The 21855-nt window shown below is 40.1% G+C and overlaps 1 protein-coding gene across 11 annotated transcripts in view; it reads right to left on the minus strand.

Annotated features, from left to right (window-relative positions):
- ARHGAP12 (Rho GTPase activating protein 12) overlaps nt 1-21855 on the minus strand; it is a 138417-nt gene continuing 116562 nt past the window's right edge. For 7 of the 11 annotated variants that reach the window (XM_067542604.1, XM_067542602.1, XM_067542598.1 and 4 more), the window contains 9 exons: nt 20744-20848; nt 19421-19519; nt 16230-16332; nt 15116-15235; nt 10839-10937; nt 8399-8476; nt 1656-1790; nt 1025-1127; nt 1-458 (listed from right to left, as the gene is read on the minus strand). In XM_067542604.1, the coding sequence (XP_067398705.1) occupies nt 284-458; nt 1025-1127; nt 1656-1790; nt 8399-8476; nt 10839-10937; nt 15116-15235; nt 16230-16332; nt 19421-19519; nt 20744-20848 (1017 nt within the window). In that variant the 3' untranslated portion in view covers nt 1-283. The remainder of the gene's footprint in view (nt 459-1024; nt 1128-1655; nt 1791-8398; nt 8477-10838; nt 10938-15115; nt 15236-16229; nt 16333-19420; nt 19520-20743; nt 20849-21855) is intronic. The other 4 variants (XM_067542606.1, XM_067542603.1, XM_067542601.1 and 1 more) reach the window with 1 other exon arrangement.

Below are 21855 nucleotides of genomic sequence, written 5' to 3' on the forward strand. Positions count from 1 at the left end.
TGCCCATACTAGAACTGCAATTTAATTGTTACTAAAAAGGCAGAGTATAAACTTTGAAATATTTACAATGTAAGAAATGAATTATAAAGAAATTCAAAATTTTATCATTAACTTGCATGAATAGCAATTAACACAGTCAAACACTCCTCCCATCCCACTGAAAAGTGCAAAATAGAGCTGCTGCTTGGTCCACAAACACAATACATCACGTACACAGAGAGATTTGACTTCTGATGGAAATCTGTTGCCAACCCATCACTTCAGTTTTAACTCTGAGAAAACATCAACGTCCAAAGATGGAGTTCAGTTCCAGTAGAATTAATTCTACAATCTGATTCTGATACACAGTGTGGACTGCTATGTTACCAGTTTCTTTCTCTGGCTTTAACAGAGTTGGTCCAAAAACTATTGCTACACTTTGATAGGTCATTCGGTTCTTTTCTCCATTTTCTACAACTCTGGGGGAAAAAGAAAATATGCTTTGAAAATAAATCCATCAATGTGAGAGACTAACGTGTTAACAGAACAGAGAAACCAACCAAATCAGTAATTCCTTATAATATTTATTCTATATTTCCTATCTGTCATTCATGAAACATACAACTGCTGTAATCACCTTCACTAAGGAAAAGTTACGTTTAAAATATATTTGACACTAGCTCTGTCCCTCTAGTTAACCTGCAGTTAACAGCACAAGTAACAAAAACACTGCCCAAAAGTTGGGTTTACTTCTCTGCAAGCTTGTATAAACACAGACCAGTGTTTTGCTTTGATGAAGCACAACAAACATCAAAGAAAACATGATTAGAATCATTCCCCAGGTCTTTTAATATTTGATCACTCAGCTTTAAGTCGGGTGACCAGACGTTCTAATTTCATGGGACTGTCCCAATATTGAGGACTTTGAATTATATAGGCACCTATTACTCCCCCCATCCTGATTTTTCACATTTGCTATCTGGTCATCCTAATTTTAAAGGCGCTCTGCAGTACATTAAGACTTTCTCCTCCTTCCACTACTTACTTCTTGAGGTGTCTAAAAAGTATCTGCATAGTATCCTGATTTGGCTTCGGCAACTGCTTAATTAAATCTTTGACAGCATGAACACGCTGTCTTGGTTCTTGTTCTGGAAGAGATAAAGGTAGACAAACCATAAATTCAGTATTTTTATTTAAAATTTCTGTAGCATATAACCAAAAACTGAATAAAGTGCACAATTTTACAGTGCTGATACTAAGTAACACATTGCCATCTGGTGGTCATATTGAATTTTACTGATAATCTGAAGGTAACACCTTAGAGAGACAAGGTGGGTGAGGTAATATCTTTTATGGGACCAACCAACTTCTGTTGATGAGAGAGAAGATTCCGAACTTACACAGATCTCTTCTTCAAGTTTGGGAAAAATACTCACAGATAAATACCATGTGGAACAGATTAACACGCATTTCAAGGGCCCATTCACCCACTTTGTTTTTAATATCATGGGACTGACACGGCTACACCACCACTGCATAGAAGGTAACACCTTTGCAAAATTTCTTATTTTCTCCTTTTTAAACAGTGAAAAGGAGAACATATTTCAATTAAGTGCATTGTGCATATTTAAGTATTTATGATTTATGAAAATTTTGTGCATGCTTTATGGACTTACTAATTGCATTGACAAAGTCATTGAAATGATTATATGTGAAGAGTGGTTCTGGCAGTTCTCTGAAAAACATTTTTAGAGCTCCCGTGATGACATTTATATCTTCCCATTTACTGTCATTCAAATCCAATTTCTCATCTGAAAGAAAGCATATGAATGATTATTATAATCCAGTAGGTGTTCATCATTAACGATTTATTTCCTATATAAATTGAAAAACAATAGATGAGATTCTTATTACCCAGTGTGAAGGGGTCAGAAGAAACACTTACTGTAACTGTGGTTCTTTGAGATGTGATGCAGACATGATGTATTCCACTTAGATGTGTGCATGTAACCCACATGCCTAATAGGGAGCTATCTCCTTAAGAGACCTACAGGGAGCAGTAGGAATGAATTGTGGCTGTGTCATTGTTGCAAGGCAGATGCACAGTTAGCACTCCACATCCTGAAGTTTCTGGAATTGGGTGTGGTAGTTTTGGGTATGCTCAATAGGTTTCCTGTAGCTGCGCACGGACTCTGTGAGGGCAAGAAGTCAGGGCAAGGCCATGTGCCCTGTGGGCTGGGAGAAGCTGAGCCCAGGAGCAGAAGCAGGCTCTCTTCCCTAACTCTGAAGCTGTTTGCAGCAGCTTAGTGATATTGTTAACCCTCCAACAGGGAAGCCCTGCCAGTGTTAATAACAGAAAGGGAAAACTGGGAGGGAAAAATAATTATTTTTATTTTAATTGTATATTTTGAATGCTATTTGATTTTAGCCAAACTATTTCAATTACATTCTCTCATCTTGTATGATTCACCAACTTTTTGTATTTTGCTTCTAGCAGGCTTTTTTTTTTTTTTTAAATCTACACACTTAACTGAACAGTTGATTAATAAGTTAGCTTACTGGCTAACAATGATTTCAGCAGAGGAAGAGGAAGAGTCTGCATGGATTCCAACTGAAGATTCCTACAAGGGGAGGAAAGATGTTGCTTTTGACTCAGCAGACTCTACCGATTTGATGATCAAAAACTCTGAGACTTGGGTGAACTCAACCTAAGCTTTTGGGAACCCTTGAGTTTCTTCTGACTGCTTCTGTGGGGACTGATTTGTTCAGATTTAATTTGTTTTCTTTATGTATATCTGTGAAGATAATATATGTGGCTTATAAAGTAGCCATGTTATGTTTTAAAATTAAGTTCTTATTTATGATGTTTCTTTATCATAAGATTTTATAAAATTGGTACTTAATTCTTAATTCCTTTTGTTCTTTGGGACTTGACTGTGGGAAAGTTGACCCTGTACAATCCTTCAATCCTGTGAATATCCTCAGTGACTGAATTCTAGTCTCCAGATGCTTTTCTATGGGAGTTGGGGTTTTTTTAGGCACTGGAAAAGGACATGAAGTAAACTCTAGCCCACCCAAAGATTACACATGCACCAAGCATGCCAGAGGCAGATAATTTTGCCTAGCAGTACCTGTAGAAGAGTGGCACTCATGCCTTGTGGCTATAGCCCTTCCCCTGGCTACATGAGGCGGAGCTGTCCCAACCCCCTCAGTTCCTTTGCACCGAACACAGAGAGAGACTCCAGCGCAGAGGGGATGGAGGGTGGGTCGTGGAATACACGTCTGCATCACATCTTGAAGAACCACAGTTACAGTAAGTAACCATTTCTTCTTCGAGTAGATGCAGCCGGGTACTCCACTTAAGTGACTCAAAAGCACTATCCCCTGGGAAGCAGACTTGGACTCTACCTAAACTAGGATTGTAGCACTGCCTGACCGAACATGCATCCTCTCTTGAAGATGCAATAATGGCTCTTGTAAAATGAGCTTGCATGCACTGAGGAGGCACAGGTGAAGCTATTTTATAGGCAGCCTTGATACAGGATGTTATCCATTTACAGATTCTGAAGAGACTGCTTGATCCTTCATACAATCTATATAGGACACAAACTGGTGAGGAGAAGCACAAAACACTTTAGTCTTCTCCCGATAGAAGACTAGACATCACCTGACATCTAACATATGGAGATGCTGCTGCTCTGAAGATGAATGCATCTTAGGAAAGAACACAGGTAAATATACTGCCTGGTTCAAATGAAACTGAGAAAACACTTCACAACCACACCCCAAATTTTTGTCTAAAGTCATTTTGTCTTTGGAAAATTGTGTATAAGGATGGTTTGACGACAGTGCCTGCAACTCTCAATCTTCTTGTGGATGTGATTGCTACCAGGAATGTAGTTTTCTGACACAAAAGCAGAAAGGGACAAGATGTCAGGGGCTCACATGGAGGTCCCATTCAAGTTGCCAGGATTGTGTTAAGATACCACAGAGGAACTGACCCTTGGACCAGAGATGAAGACAAATGTGCCCTTTTAAGCATCTTACCATCATGGCAAAGAGAAGACTTATCTTCCCTGAATGGGGGGATGAAATGCCAGCCTATTGTTGCCAGATGCACCTTCAGTCATCAGGTCTTGCGCTTAGTTTGAGAGTGTAAGAGCATGCCCATCACTGCAACGCATCCAGGACCAGTTGAGGAAGACAGACCAATATGTCCAGGGGGTGAAGAGTAAGAGTGTAAACTGTCCTGAGTCACGTTTGGAGGTGGGGAGAAGGCGCAACCTTGAAAACTGGACCATCTGCATGCAAGCAGACGTGGCCCAACAGACTCAGGCACATCCAAACTGTTGTGGAATGCTGAGACTGCAGACTGAGGCAAAGGCAGCAAACCACCTGAAAACAGTTGGTTGGCAGAAATGCTCTCCAACTCTCAGAATTTATTAGGGCCCTAATGAACTCTATTTTAGGAGTGGGAACCAGAGTTGACTTCCTAATACACAGAATGAGACCCACACTGTCTAGCAAGAACAACGCAGTATCAACGTGAGCAAGAACTTCCTTTCTGGGCCTGCCCTTCAGTAACCAGTTGTCCAGATATAGAAAAATGTGCATTCCTTTCTTCCTGAAATATGCCATCAAGGTGAACATACATTGGGTAAAGACTTGGTACAGGGAGTAGGAGAGAGGTGGAATGGAAGCACCATGTACTGAAAATGACACACTGCCATGATTAATCTAAGGAATTTTCTGTGGCCTGGCAAAACTGCCACATGAAAACAGGTACCCTGAAGGTCCAGAGCAGCAAGCCAGTTGTTCTGAATCAATGCAGAAAGGATAGTTGATAGTGACCACTCGGAATCTCATGTACATGATATATTTGGTAAGGCTGTGAATGAGTCTTATCCCTCCCTTGCATTTGAGCACCAGAAAATACTGAGAATAGAAACCATGACCCCAGTGTTCTGGCAGAACCTTTCCACCACTCCCAAAGCCAGTGAAGAGCAAAGCTGCTCAAAGAGCAGTATCTCATGAGAGGACTCCATGAAGAGGGCCAGGGAGGAACTGGACATCAAAGCCTGACAGTGCTTAAGACCCAGCTGTTGGTGGTGATCAAGCCCCAAGCACTGTGAAGGTGGGTTAGCCTGTCCCCAGATGGAGAGGATGGGGAGAAAGGAGCAATGACCGGAATGCTGCTTTGGACCAACGAGTCAAAATAGGTGCTTGGGAGGGCTCTAGCAGAGGATGCCTGCTGGTTAGCAATCTGCTTTTTCAAGGAAGAGGAGGTGTAAATCTTCCTACCCATCAGGTCCATTCATTTAGTGTCCTTAACCTTGGAAGGGGAATTAAACCTGCCCTGCCAGGCTCTATTGTTCTCCATGGTTACAGTCATGGAATTTAGGGCCAGACAGGAGTAAAAACCCTGAAATCCTTGCAGCAGGATATAGTAGTGTTTCTCCATGTGCTTTGCTGCAGGCAGTACTGAAGTCAGCATGCTCCAGAGGACCTTAACAGGCTCAAGGAGTGCATCATTAATAAAGAGGGTGACTCCCAGATGGCTGCAGGATATCCACTAACTTGCGCATGTTCTCCTGCAGGAACTTCTTGGATACCTAGGGAAGCAGCAACATGCCACAAAAGGTCCTGATACACCTTGAAATCCTACAGTACTGAAGAGGAGGAAGAGCCACGCACCATGGAATCATCCAGAGGCAAAGATGAAGTGCTTAACCATGCCAGAATCGGATCCTGCTCCATAAGTGACGGACCTGGATGGGACAACGATGGAAGCTCTGTGAGGGGAAGGCTCATGGGTGCCTGGGCCTGCATTGGGTCAGTGAGATGAGGAGTGGGAGCTCTGTGACTGAGGAGCATCCCATGGAGGCCACTGGTATGGCCAGGAAGCACTGCGCCGGAGGCCCCCATCGCAATCATGAGATAAGCACCAATCCTGGAACCCATAGCATTCCATGAACAACCGAGGACCCAGGGGATAAAGATGGAGCCACGCCTGAGAGTGCAAGCAACTGGTCCGACTTGATGATGGTCCCAGAATGATGAGGGAGCTGGTGCTGATGGTGAAAATGGTACTAGCAGCACTGAGTATGTCTTAGTCATTTCCAGTGCTGGAAGCGATGCTGCCCCTGATGTCGGCAGCAGTACTGAAGTAACTGACTGCCAAAGTGGAGGGTAGTGAGTGCAGAGGTGGTGAGGGTGGAGAATGGAGGGATGCAGAGGATGTTCCTGGTGCTCCCTTGTGACAAGCCCAGCACCAGCCCCATCTTCTGCTGACTGTGAAAGGGAGTTCTCTGGCTAGTGCCAAAAGACTCATAGGTTCAGCAACCTGCCCAGCCAATGGAGCTATAAAAATGCAGCCCTGGCAAAGACCTGGACCAAGGGTAAGATCGGGACAGAAAGGCAAAGGAGGTCCACTGCTGCCTGATATGCCACCAGTGCTAGCATTGTCCTCATTGGTATCGGACTCAATGAATGTCCTGGGGCCAGAACTGGAGTCAACAGCACAGGGTCTCTGACCTCTGTGTGCGGTGCTAGGGAGCAATTGTCATGACTCCTCCATCCCACATACCAGCAATCAAACTTGTGCCAATCTGCGCTTCTTCTGGAGGAAGGAGATGGGTCCCCACAGGACCTGGAGCAGCCTAAGTTGGTTTTATGAGACCATTTTCTCAGTGCACTCAATGGCAATGACTCCTCCATCTCTTCAGAGAGGCGCCAGCTCCAGAATGCAAAGCAGTAGTCCTCAGAACCAGAGGGTGACCTTCGATTTGACAAGGGCTTCAGTGCTGAAGCTGGTCACATGGCTTGTTCGAACAGATGTGGATCTCTCACCACTTGAGACTGTTCAGTGAACAATCTGCAAATCAAACATGGCTCCTTGATGTGGGCTTGGCCTAAGCACAGCAAGCACCATGTATGGGGATCATTGTTGGGGATTGCTCACTCTGCCCATACGACAGACAATGTTTAAACCCAGATGAGGGTATCACCAGGGAAATACTTAAACTACAGTTAACTACCACTAAATCTAATCAACTCTATACTTCTAGAGAAAAAAAAACACTAAAAATGGAGGGATTATGAGGTGAAAACCACACAGTGCTCTAATTCCAGCCACATGCCATGAGAAGGAACTGGGGGAGGAGTCGGGGTGGCACTACCTCTTATAGCTGGGAGGATGGGAGGTCTATGGCCATAAGGTGCAAGTGATGCCCCCTACGGGTTCTGCGAGGCAATCAGTTCCGGTGCCCTTGGCATGCATACACCTAAGTGGAATACATAGCTGCACCAACTTGAAGAAAAACAGGAAAAAGAATTGGAGCAGAGTAAAGGGGCTCTAAGAGGTCCATTTCTTTCTGGGGAAGGATTCTCCCAAGCTCAGGCATTGTAAAAGACACCGGAAAGGCTGAATTCTGGTGACCCATTGTAAGCCCTAGTATAAAGTCACAGCACTGGAGATTCTGAGCAGCACTGAGCTTGCAGGGCAGCCCAAGGGAGCTTGCGGGTAACTCAGATTGGCCCATCTAAATTATAAAAAGGGCCTCTTCAGTACAGTCCTGCAAATCCACGGATATCCTCAGATGCGTATATACACAGACCATTTTTTGTGGACTGGATACAGATCTCAAAGGCAGGGAAGCAGCTGTCTACAGCTTATAGCCTTTGAGGTTGCTTCCCTGTCTTCAAGATCAGGGTAGGGAGGGGAAGGCCGGCCACCCATCAGCTGTTCTGCAGTAGTTGGCTGCACAGCTGATAAGCAGCAGGGTTGAGGGGTGGGCTGGTCATGGTGCGGATAGATATAAAATAGGGAGTGCAGATTACAGGTCGCATAGAAGTTGATTCTCACAGATGCGGATCCATATTTTTGCATCTGTGCAGTTCTTTACTCTTCAGCCTCCAGACCAGCAAAGGATTGGGAGGGACAAATATGGTTAAAGCTACTTTAGTCCCATCTCCCTCTAGGCTGAGAGTCCTCTGCTGGACCTCCTAAGAGCACAATAGAGAATCTCACCCAAAATGAGAATGTAGACAAATGTTAAATGCTAGTGCAATGTTTTTTGTTTTTTTAAAATACCTCTTCTCTTGCTTTCCATAAAATACGGAAATATTCTATTTCAGCTACATTCCTTTTAAACTGCCATACCACACATTGCTTCAGAAGTATTACAGCAATAACTAGAGGGCTTCAATTAGGACCAGGCTTTGATGTGCTAGGCACTGTATGTATAGACCATCCCCACCATGAAGAGCTTAGAAGCTCCTATTTAGAAGTGTTATATATTTTTGATGATAGGTTACGTTAGTTTAAACAGATGGGCCAAAAATCATTGCAGAATCAATCTGAAGAGCTTTCTAGCTATTTATTTGCAAATTGATAATATAGTTAGAGGAGGGAACTTACCATGATTAACTGCAAATCTTAGCTTCTGTATCACTGCAAGATTGCCACTAACTCGGTATAATCCGTCAACATCTAATCCTAAAACAAATTTAAAAGTGTAGATTTTTTTAAAAAAGATACTTAAATGTGTCAGTCTGCTTACTTTAAAGATTCCAATTATAGCAAAGAGAAAATCCACCATCAGAAGAACTGCAAAACCTCTTGTCACAATGAAAGCTATTTTCTTATCTACAGAGATGGTTACTGACTAGTACCTTGCCACTGAAAAACTTACTCTCAAAATAATGTCTAACGTGATGTGTACGCAGACAATGTGAAGGAGTCTACGGGAGTAAGGCACTCAACTCCCACTGATTTTCAGTGAGGGCTGGGGGCCTACCCTCCAATAGCTGCTTTTGAAAATCCTACACCTAATATTAGCACAACCAAAGCTTAGCACATAAAGGATTTCACTTTCTCTCCCTCACACACAAATGCACTCTCTCTCTCTATTACCTTCACTCATCTTAAAATACTAGTAGTGGGATTGCAGGGTTTTTTGTTTCAGGTTTTTCCTTTCACATTGAGACTATATTTATGTATGTATATTGAGACTACAAAATGTATGGTGACTAAACCAAGCTAAGTCAGTCGTTCTGGAGAACACCTCGAAGTTGATAGTGGGTAACCAGGTTTGCCAGATACATAAACAAGCAGAATGTGTGGTGTTTGCATGTATGTTTATCTTCACCCTGTTGCCTTACTTTCTCATGGCAAGCAGATGTCCTCCCTACCTCCTACCCCTGCCACATGTTAACATCTTTACAGTGTTGAGGAAAACACTGGATTTGGCAAAAGGGGAAAAATTACTTCTCTGTAGTTGCTGTTGCAGATCAAAGTGGTCAAGTGAGGAAGATGGGAAGAATTTCTGTCTACCCATCATCATAACCATTACATGAATTCAGTGCATTGCATTGGCTGACATCAGTGTGGTAAAGATGGGATCCAACAGCTCCCTTAACCCCATCCACAGGGAATCCTGATGCAAGAGAAGCATCAGGAGATATGGAGTACAATTACCAGTACCATCTGTCCCACCCATCTGTTCGCTACCTTTTACTGCCACAATCTATTGGTAATTCTCTCTCTGAAGGGATAATGGGGAAGTGGACAGAGATGGAAGAGGAGGCAAGAAGCTGTTCATATCAGCCTCCCCTAAGGTAAAAGAGAAACTGCTTCTTTCATTGCTGTCCTATCTCAGTGCAGAAAACTCCCATCCATTGAAGGGAAAGAAGGCTATTTAAAACACACTGGCAGCTTCTGGAGTTGGGGGGAGGGCAATAGAAGCAGTTGCTGTTCTTCTTTCTTGCACTGGGTCACCAGACAGCAGCAGTGGGGGAGGGGCCTACAAGTTGCACCATATTCTTTCACTGTAGCTGTTTCCCTGTGGAGGACACCTATTTCACCTTGCAACATTCACCCTTAGCTCCCACTCAGGCCCTGACTGTTATGTGCTAGATCTAAGATGGGAGGGAAGTGGAGTGCACCAAAAATATCGGTGGGGAGATTTGAGCTTTAGCATCAGCCCTTAAATGGGAATAATTTCACTACAAGGGAGTAAGAGACCCACTTGCAGTACTACTCTCAGAAGAGAATTCTAGTAGCAACCACAACAAGCAGGCAAGAGACAAGTGAAGAGACAAATCAGTGTGGGGATAAGTATGCAGCCACTGCTATCTAAAAGCATTTATATATATGAAATTTAAAAGGTTTGGATTGTCTTGTACATCAGACTTTCCAGAATGTTAATATTCAATCTAGACTTGCTTTAATATTTGGGTAGGAGAGATTTGCATTGTTCTCTTATTGTCAATATAAAAAGAGAAGGACAGGACGACCTGTTAAAACAAATCAGGGCACTTAAAAATCAGATAAAATGTAGACATCTGGTAATCTGAGCAGTTTCTAGCATTTTCCAAGCTTGAACAGTGTAACTGGCTAAAGGAATATCAGATGATTTAGTGTTATCTGAAGGCATTGATTCTCCACTATTTACATAGCTAAGGCTTCCCTAAAATGAACCTGTAGTAGAAACAATCTTTAATGCAAGTGGTGTTTTGTTTACGTAGCTAAGGATTTAAGAAGCAATTTTAGTAGTTACCTACTGGCAAGGACCTTTTCAACAATCCTGCCTCTCAAATATGAGGCTCTGTTCCCAGTTCCCTCTTGCTACTCCTCGCTAGCCACCACCTCACTGGATCCTAGCTCAGGTTGCCTTCCCTCCCTACTTCCCAGCTGTTGACATCTTATCACTATAACTCCAGTTATAAACCTCAGACTTCACAATACTCAGTTATCAGTTATTTGGAAACCAACAGGATAGGAATTAAGCTTCCAAAATAATATACCAACTCAGAGATTTGGAGATAAAAACTCCAAGAGGTGAACATTTTCATCCTACCGTGCTCTTCAACATGCTCAATGCACAGCTTCACGAAATTTGGCACTGTGCTGTTTTCTCTCTGACACAAGCTGGTGAGACTGCAACCAAACACTTGATCTGGAATCAAGTAAAAATAAATCTCATTTACAACTGAATTGGCTTCAAAGAATAAAACTAGTTCATGCACAACAGTCATATACCAAGAATAAAAACTGATGGCAACACCACCTTGGGTAACCAGAAGCAATGGGCAAGGTTTTCAAAAGAGCTCAGTATCAACAGCTGCCAAGAGCAGCAATTGTAACTTTTGGGTGCTTAATGCTTGAAAATTCACCCCCAGTTGTGAGTGCTGAGCATTCTTGACAATCTGGACCAACATGTCTGGTGATTAGAGTAAAACAGGGGTTCTCAAACTATTTTTTGCTGGGACCCCCTTGAAAAATATTTCAAGCTGTGACGACCCCCCCCTTCCCCCCCAATGTCATGCCATGCTTACTTCTGCACTGCTGCTGTGGTTGGTATTGCCTTCAGAGTACCCAGCCAGCAGTCGCTATGCTGTGGCCACTCAGCTTTGAAGGGCTCTGGCTGTCAGCCATGCGCAGCGCTGACAACTGCAGCCCCAGCATGCGTGGGGCATGACAGCTCGCGACCTCCCAATAACCACCTCGTGACTCCCCTGAGGGGTCCCAACCCCCAGTATGACAACCCCTGGAGTAAAGGATTGGAAGTCAAAAGGATAGTCTATTAAATACTCTGCCACCAACTCACTGTGTGAACTTGAGAAAGTCAGTGAACTTCAATAAAATCAGTTACTATCATGATAGGCGGAAGTATAAAACCTCTTAAGATACATACTTATCCATCTATCTTAGGTTTTGTTATAGCTCTCAACACTGAGTTACCTATATGCTTCATCTACAGAAATCACTTTGATACCCTCAGATGAATGCCATGCATATAAGTTGTTGTAAGAAGGGACTTAAAAGATTTGCATGTTTTATGTCATATTTTGCACTCATAAGAATAATCACAGGATTATACAGTAAATATTTACTATAATCTCTGTGTCCAACATTTTTGTATGGAGACAGAGAATATCAATAAGAAGTATTTAAATCAGAACTTTTGGCATTATCTTTTATGTTACTTTAAAAGAACAAATAAACAATCTTTCATGTCATCTACCTGTTTAACTTAGCATTCACCTGTAAACAGATGTCCAGAGCTATAAACAAGTATCCTCATGTTGCAATCTGATTCATAAGGGTGGATCTTTGGATCAGTGCACAGCCCTGTTGATTTCAGTGGGGCTCTGCACAGGTGATCCAATGGTAGGATTGTGGCATAGAAGTGGCCCCCATAGACAAGGTTATTTAGTAAGAGACTAAAGCAGTTTTTGAGCTTTGCTGTTAAAAGTAGCTAGTAAAAAATAAAAGGAGGAGAGGGGTTTCCACTGCAAAACAGAATGAAAACCAATGTAAGGCCAGTGAGATGCATGCTACTGTATAACAAGGAATCTTGCAATGCATCAAAATAAATGCTCCAGGAATATGCTAGAGAATCTACATCATCATATTTCATGTCAGAACTGAAACAGCAACCATGCTCTGGTATTCCCCTCTGCTCTGCCAGTGACGCTGGTCTTTGTCTTTTTCCCATGCCTCCATTTTCATGCTGCCTTCCACACTGCTCCTGGGCTGGAATAGCTTCCCAATTCAGGTCCACTAGGTTTCACTTCCCCAGCTAAAACCTTTCTGAAGATTCACTTCCTCTTTGAGGCCCACAAACATGCAAAAATGTACATACTTTCAAGTGTTTAAGTGACTCCACCCCTTTGGGGAACTCTGGGGTGTCTTTTCTTTCTGTCATAGGTTGAAAGCTCTCTCTGGAGCACAAATTGCCCTTGTGTTTCCATCATGCACAGCATCAAGCACGTTTTTGGCTCTTAATAAATTAAGTGACCTCATGTTCCTGACATAAGTGCTAATGAGTTTTGCATCATTGGAGCATAGTGGGAAATCCCTAGAGTGCTATGGGTATTAATTATCAGTGTGCCTCTTAATGTTTTCTTCCATTGCATCTTAAAAGTATTTTCCTTATTTTTTTCATGTAGTAAAAGCACATTTAAAAACAGTTACTCTAATTAATGCATGCTGCTTTCCAGTGTTTTCCTAGAAACTGTTTTTTCAACGTTTTCCTTATTCTAAACACCTGCTTTTGCAATTTACTATACATACTTTCTTTCGTAAAAAGCTTTAATATTTTTGTGTCTTAACTAATAGCTTCTGTATAACTCATTACACATGGATAATGTAGAATTGCAGATATATATTTTAAAATGTATTAACAGCACCAACTTTTGAAGTTTAAACACTTGCTCCTTAAATAAAAACAAACTCTCCATCTCTTTACATTTGTATTAGATCCAAACACCAGCACTGCATTTGCACACACAGTTAAACCTGGCTCAGTGTTCACACTAATTTCTCAGAAGTTTACACACAGTCCATAAAAGCACTTCCAAGCTATAAAATGGAATGCAAAACTGCAGTCTGGGAATAATTCCCTCCACCCCAACAATTAAAAATCCCACAATTTACTTTGTAATTAGGATCTGGAAATATGACATATTTTTAGGCTCCTATATTCAAGCAAATTAGTTGAAATATATGAAATGTGACAGGTTAGTTATATCACAGAAGAATTTGGCCTGGTATATTTCTTCTGACATGAGCTATATCCATTCTATCTAGTGGACTATTAATTATGAAGCAGTGCAATGGTATATTGGATAATAAGAAACTAAGCCTAGAATGAATATCAAATCAATAACAAACTCATGGTTTAAATATTTAAATCTGCATTCACAATTTTAAATTTAGAAATTCTGTGTGTGTGTGTGTGTGTGTGTGTGTGTGTGTGTGTGTGTGTGTGTGTGTGTGTGTGAGTGTGAGAGAGAGAGACACACACACACCATTGGAAACATTACATACTAATCTAGCAACTTGTAAGTTAGGTGTACACTATGATCTAGGGGTGTGATTCCCAGCTCACATACACACATGAATGCTAGTTCTCATCTGAGTTAGCACACTAAAAATCTCAGTGCAGTCAGGGTAGCATGGACAGCAGTGACACAGGTTAGCTGCCCCAAGTACAAAACTTGCTTCAACCCCATGGATAACATACTTGGAGCAGCTATCCCATGCCATGGCATACTGCTGCTTTTGCTCTCACAGCTACACTATTATTTTTAACGCACTAGCACAAATGAGAGCTAGCACGAGTATGTGTATGTGAGCTGGGAATCAAACCCTTAGCTCGTAGTATAGCCTTACGTAAGTCTGATGCAAAGACATAACATTTAAGAAATACTGTTTGGAAAACAGCAAATAAGTAAATTTAAGAAATATTTAAGCTAAAAAACAAACTGACCAAGACTGAAGACATTTTAAATTAGGACTTTGTTACATTCATCCTGTTTGGCTTAGGTATGTCAGTCATTTCTGAATAGTACATGGCTGTCTGGTAACAGGCATGCTGCAAAATCCCTAACTGAAACAGATGAGAATCTAAATGTGCTCAACGCTGCACTGTAAGTTCATTTTGTTTGTGAACAAAGGAGTGTTGGCTACACAAGCTTTTCAGATAAAAGTGAAGACCAAATAGACTGCTTCCCAGAGGCACTGCTAGGGCCAATGGGCTTTTGGGACCTCATCCACCCCACCCCTTCATCTCTGTCCCTTATAATATGAAGATTACTTCCTCTCTGTAGCTGAATTTGGTGAACACTAGGGCTGTCCAACGAATGATGCACATGCTGTCCAAAGAATGACACATACCTAGGCCTGGTCTACACTCGCAGCGAAATTCGGCAGCAGTTAACGGAAGCAAGCTACTTCCTAAATTCTTATTAGCACAAAGGTCCCCCCATGCTGTGCTGACGGGAAATGCCCTCCCATCAATGCAGCGTTAAGCTTTTTGTGGGGGTGGATTTACTGAGTCAACTTCTGGATTGATTGAGCAGGTCTCCACTGCTACTGATTCATTCCTGCAAAATCAATCCGGCAGCGCTGACAGTGCCGCTGTGAATGAAGACATACTCCCTACTCAGGAACTGACAAACTATCACATCTACCATCTGTTACAAAAGTAACTGGTTCCTACTCAGCCAAATGTGGTCAACTTTCTTCGTCTGGTTTCCCATAGAAATACAATCATATCTATAGTAAAGCAGGAATTAGTGTAAAATTCAGCTTGTCAAAAGGTTTTCTGTAGAAATAAAGATAATTTACCCTTAATGTAGCCTTTTTCTCGAACAGCTTGCAATGTAGGGCGTCGTGTAAGAAATTTCTTCAGCTTTGTTTTGGTCTTCTTCTGTTCTGAAGAATCTATGCTGTTAGATATTTTCATTGCTAAAAAAGAAAAAGTAAATTTAATATAGAAATATAAAAAAACTTGACAAACATTAAGTAGCTAAATAATTTGCCTAGAGAACAATATAAGAAAAACTTATCTGAAGCTGGCAAATGCTTCAAAATTGAATATACTATCACATTAAAATGTACAGTATATCATATATATTTTATGGAAGCACCTGCTACATGTTAAAAACTTTCCAAACTCTCAAGAATGGCCCCTTCTCAGAGGAGCTTAGAAGACAGAGTATTAGTTGCAACACTGGCATATGCACATACACGATTTATTGCAACTGTACTATTTCTATGTCAGGCTTTTTACCTAAGATTTGTATCTTTCATATCCAACATCAAACCTCCTTTATATGAAATTACATACACAACTGTTAAAATTATTATCTTCTCATATTACATATGAAGCCAGAAACAGAAAGTGAAAAGTTTGCTTGATCACTTTGTTTATTCTGTGCATTTGACAGGGCCTTTTAAGTTTCAGGTTAATTTGGCAAAAATATGAAACTTAATGAAGGGATCTTCACTTATTGATATATCTGCTAACTTTAAAAAACCCTCAAATTGTTCTATATAGAAACTTCAAATTCATTTTATTCACTCATCCTGGACTTCAGAGCAAGTTAACTACAAAAATTTGAATCTCAAATTATAAACTATTTCTCTTAAATCTTGCAAAGCTTATAAAAATCAACTGATGAAGCTTAAGTTTTATAAAACCAAACAGCTAAATTTCAAAATTTTGAAAAGTAGTTATAATACTTAATTAAACATATGGACAGTACACTCTGTGTTAGCATACCGGCTAGTTAAGATTGTTTGGAGAACTTTAACTTTGTATATTCTTTCATTTGTTTATCTTTTTAAGTTATTTTAAACTACAATGCACTAAACATTCTTTTTGCTTAAATTATATTGTTTCCAATCTTAACCAGTTACATATTAATAATGGTTTTTATTGGGAATTAGCTTAACTTACAACGAAGTTTCTTGGAGTCCTTATGATCCTTCTCTTTGTCTTGTTTTTCCACCCCTGGGGAATCTGGTACATCATCTTCTAATGCTTCATCAGACTCCACTGCCTATTGATTAAGACATACACTGATTAGTTGCCTCTTATAGATTGACAGTTCTCAGAACAGACAATAACAGTATGTTTTATTAACACCCATAATCCTTATAGAGAGTCTTATAATACAAATATGCTTTTAAAAAATATTAAACTAGTAACATCTTGGAATCAGATACCGTAGTCTTGTAAACTATTCTCATTTCTGTATCAATGAAACTAGATTAACCCTCAACAGTTACACAATTTGTTCACAAGGCCCAATAGAAAATGTCACTGGACATTATTAGGTTAACTGAATCCAGCCAAGGTCAAAACACAAGTAGTTGCCCTTTTGAGACTTCGTAACATCAACCAGCCAACCAAATATAAAATATTTCATGGGGAGATAGACTGTTAGCTGTTTTACTTGTTTTCCACCACAAAATCTCTGAGGGCTTGACTATGCTCGCACTTGTGCCAGCAAAATTTGTCGCTCAGAGGTGTGAAAAAAACACCCTGCTAAGAAACACAAATTTTGCCAGCATAAGTGTGAGTGCAGTCGTGTTATGTCAGTGGGAGAGAGCTGGGGGCTGGGTGTACATGAAGTGCCCATGAAACAGTTTCCCTATCTTTGTCAGTCATGGCTATAAATAAGTAGAAATCTTCTAGAGCACCGACTGGAAATGCCTGTTGGTAAAAAATTGTCAGGCATAGAGCAAGAACACCACACCGAAGACAATTTGATATAGTGATCTCGTCAGCCTCTGAAAGCCTTACTAATTTTGCTAATGGCAGTGTTTTCTCAGCATGTTAAACTGAATAACTCAGTCAGATTTAATCAATCAGTGTGGATTACTTTCCACAATCAGGCATAAATTCCAACTAATCAGAGGGCTATTGCTAAAGCCCAAGTGAAACTGTACCTACAATGTGATACCTGAACAGAACACATGATTCCAGAGATATTAGCAGTTTGGTAAGGATGCTCTCCTTGGCTTTAGTGTAACACATTTCCATATTCCATCCCTGGGACTCTACTCCATGATTCCAGGACTGATATACTTCTACTTCATAACTATCATACTAACAAGACTGTTTTAGACTTGACTTCTACACTATTTCAAAGCATCTAATCTTTAAGGAAAGAGTGAGGCATTTTTATTTTTTAAAAAAAATCAAAACTTAATCCATGTTCTACTCACATACAACAAACATTTATAAATCTAGCAATTAAATCATAATCATCAATTCAAAAAGATCTTAAATTATCCCTAACTTTTTCTCACTCCCTGCTACCTTCTCAAAAGCCTAGAACAGAAACTTTTCAGGATGCCCCAAAGATCAATACACTCAAGCTCTCAGTACATTAGTGAAAGACTACCAGAGATAAGGATCTCTTGCTGAGAACACTTGGCCAGTATCCTATTCCGTTCAGACCCTCACCTGATCTCAAACCAATGTACCGATTAAAGCAAAAATCTTGAATAGCATTGAGAAGTTAACTGGAATCAATTCAACTGACATCTTGGAACAAGTGTAATATGCTCACTTGCAGACACCTCACTAACCAAGTGGGAAGCCATATTCTGTACTAGCTGAAGTTTTTCAATGACTTTTCAGGTATAGTCTATATATGTACAGCATATTGCAGGAATTGAATTGTGAAGTGACAAAGATTAGGATAAATATAGCGAGGTCTTCATCAGAAAGAGGTTGTAACCCTCAAGTCAGTCACAGGGTGAAAAGCACTCTTGACCATTGCTGCTACCTGGATATCCAGAACCAGCTGTGAATCCAATGTTGTATTCAGTTTTCACAACTGCGTTACTAATAATGGGAACATATTCCCATAATCAAGGGAGCTGAAATAAACTCAGCTAATTTTATCAGTTGCCTCCCCCAGCCAAAGAAGCTCTACTTCATACTTGTCTGGATTAAATCTCAGCCAGCTATCCCTAAACTAAACTGCAAACTGTTAGCAATGGGCAATCCATTCAATTGTGCCACATGTGTCAGGCAGAAGGAAGACAAAATTGAGACTATCTATATACTGGAGAAAGTGCAGCCTCTACCTCTTCCTAACATATACATGTTGATTAGGAGAAAGCCCTCCAGGGTAGATGAGCAGCTGCCCAAAATTATTCTGGGGGAGTGTGAGGAAAGGAGCTAAGCCACTCAAAAGATTTGTTTACTTGTGCCTGGAATCACAGAAGTGCCAACACCATCTCCTGGTCATGAATACTGAGGACAGATGACAATATTGTTTTTATCCATTGCCAGGAAGATAATAAATCAACACTACTGCAGTCTTTGTGCAATACACAGCTCTAAAACTAAGCTGACTGAGGTAACAGATCTTAGAATCTAGAAAATGATGGAGCTGCCTCACAGAAACCACCTCAATAACCTTTCCCAAATATGAAACTTCCATACAAAATGGTAACTAGAGTTTGTCAGTATCAAGAGATTTTCTTTGCGCAAAGGTCTAATTTACTTTTTTTTTTAAAATGAAAAATAGTTGGCATTGTGCTTTCTCTAGGGAGGCATGGACAATCAACTCACTTTACCAGCCAGGAAATTATTGTAATTTACATGCAATTAAAAATGTCTAACTTAAGTGAATGAGTGACATACTCAAGCAGAAAAGTCTGCATTTAATATCTAAGTACTTATATGGACCTCATCACTGCAGCATTCAAGTACATCAGACATATAGATTTTATCATCATAAAGCCTTGTCATCACATAAGTATTGTCCCCATTTAACAGATGTGGAACTGAGGCACAGGGTAGATCAAGTGACTTGCTCAAGAAAGCAATATGCACAAGAAGCTTGTAGCTAAGCTGGAAACTGAACCCAGATCTTCTGAGTCCCAGTCCAGGACCCTATCCATTAGGCAATTCCTTTTATCTTACCAGTGCTAGTGCTATTACATTAGCCAGCCACCAGGGACCACTGAACTAGCTAACAAATGCCCTGTCCTCTTCCACCTCCACACACACACTCTCCAAGTAGTCCAAATGAATGCATGAGTGATACACTCAGTGCTTGAAGGGCTGGAATCATGGAGTAGGTTTAAAAATAGTTTTCTAACTACTGTATTACATTAAGTACATACCTGATTATTGATAGTATAACTAAGAACTTTAAACCACTCATTAATAAAAATGTCATTATCAGATTGAATTAAGAGTTCAGTTCCATGGCGAGTTTTCAGCTTTAAAGAAAAGAAATATTCTATTAGAATTAGAACAAAATACAAATATTCAGAATAATTCAGTGTTTTAATACCATGTTAATTTAAAATCAGCAGTTGTACCTGATCCAAATGTGCAGCAGCTGCAACTCATATGGCAGTGCAAGCCTGTGTGTGTCAAATGACAGGATAGCAAACCCTAAATTGAATCTTACACACCATCCTTTATTGTATAAATATGCTATACAACTATTGTTTGGTTTAATATATAAATTTGTAATGCAATAATTGTTAAATATATTTATCTGTGACCTTTGTCTTCTCGTTTACAGTACAGCCAAAATAATCAGGAGAACAATGTGCAGTATCACGTAGTTACTATGCTGATAATAAATACAAGGTACTCAGCCAAGAGGTATCATCAGACGATCCAATTCTCCCAACAGAATTAAGAAATAAGGTAAGGGTATAACATGTTGATCAGTGCTTAATTTTATTAAAAACACATATGTAAAATTGAATTCTATTTGGCAGCAAATGACTACAGTTTATTTTTAAGAGATGTGTTAATATGAAAATATAGTATTTTGCTGTCAACTAATGTTATGTTCCTGGCTACTGCTTTCAGATGCTGTATAATGGTTCAAAACTTGATGCCACTAAAAAGAGCAAGTTAATCTAAATTCAAAAGCAATTATACGTTATTGGTACTGTTAAGATTCTATCATGGGTATTTTTAGTAAAAGTTGGGGACAGGTTGTGGGTAATAAACAAGAATTCACGGAAGTCCGCAACCTGTCCCTTGACTTTTACTAAAAATACTAGTGTGGAGGGAAAAGTGTGAGCACTGCTCTGAGGATGGCTGCCCACTGCTCTGGGGGCCCCGGGCCTACCCGCCTGCTGTTCCATGGGCCGCTGTTCCAGTGGCCCCAGGGCTAATTGCGGGTTGCTGCTCCAGCCAGTCCTGTCTCAGAAGTAGTCACAGAGGTCTTGGAAAGTCACGGAAAACCATGACTTAACCATATCCTTAATTATAGGCTACATTAAAAGCATATACAGTTTGCACTTACAGTAATATGTGTACATATTTTAGTAAAAATAACTATCTTGACATTTTTCTGGGGCACGTAAGCCTTTAATCCAACTGACTATTTATTTATTTATTGAAGTTTAGAGAAACCTTTTTTCCCCTGGTGTATAGCAAACCACAATAGAGCCATACATCTGAAAAGTAAATAAATTCACCTCAATAACATTCTTTTTGCTGGATTTGTCCTTTGATGCCCAGTCAATAAGTGCCCCTCTGAGATCCACTGTGAATTCTGGCTTAGACTGATTGACCCCAAACTTCTGAAAGAAAGAATAAATGATTATTTTCTTTTATTATTTACCCCTAAAATGTACGCAGACTTGTGCCCTGCGTATATAATAGAACTTAGAATTCTACAGCCTACACACAGTTAACCCAAGTTCAATATTCTGCCCAACTACCCAACAAAAGCAGTACCATGAAAAACTAAATATTTCCAAAGAATGGTCTGTTTTCAAGGCTAGGTAAATGTACAGATTATACGAATAAACACTTTAAATAAAAGAACCAACTCCAACACATAGTTTTTTAATGTAACAATTGTACAAACCATAATTTGATTATAGTATGGCTTTGGGCACAGATTGTCCAAAACTATAAACAGGTTGGCTTTTGCTGAAGTCATTCTAGCATTTAACCAACACTTGGACACCTGCACTTAAAATATACTAAGGCCTTTCCTAGACAGGCAACAATACACCCTTGTAGAAGATACTAAAACCTCTCTGTAGTATACTGAAGGGACATTATCAGATAATTTAGACTTTGATTTTAAGGAATGTATCATAAAACTCAAATTGATTTTACAATTAAAATTTTACTTAAAACATTTCCCTGTAGTATTTGCAACACAATATAAATGGTGAAAATGGGATTTAACCCACAAGTGTCCTTCAAGCAAGTGGGGGAAAACATTTATAAGCTTTTTCTTTTTTTTCTCTCCTTTCCTGACATCAGCGCAACCATCAGTTTCCTTGTTAAACAAGGAGTGTTGCATTCCTGATTTAACATCAATAAAATTAAAAACACACTGATGAAGTTTTACTGTGGTGCATGTGTAATGGAAAAACAGTGTTAAATGGGAAGCTGAACTTTCACTACAGTTTCAACCCTCATCACTCTGCTTCTCTTTCCCTTTTAAAGGATCTGAACCTGTAATCTTCACAAACTCAAAAGGTTGTAATTTTGGGCCAAAAATGAATAATCAAAATTTTAATTAGTCCAAAAAGAGGAAGATTAAAAGTGAAGTAGTGGTGGCATACAAATT

This window comes from Emydura macquarii, unplaced genomic scaffold, assembly GCF_026122565.2.
Source record: "Emydura macquarii macquarii isolate MOO-44397 ecotype Brisbane River unplaced genomic scaffold, CSIRO-AGI_Emac_v2 contig_719, whole genome shotgun sequence".
Lineage (NCBI taxonomy): Eukaryota > Metazoa > Chordata > Testudines > Chelidae > Emydura > Emydura macquarii.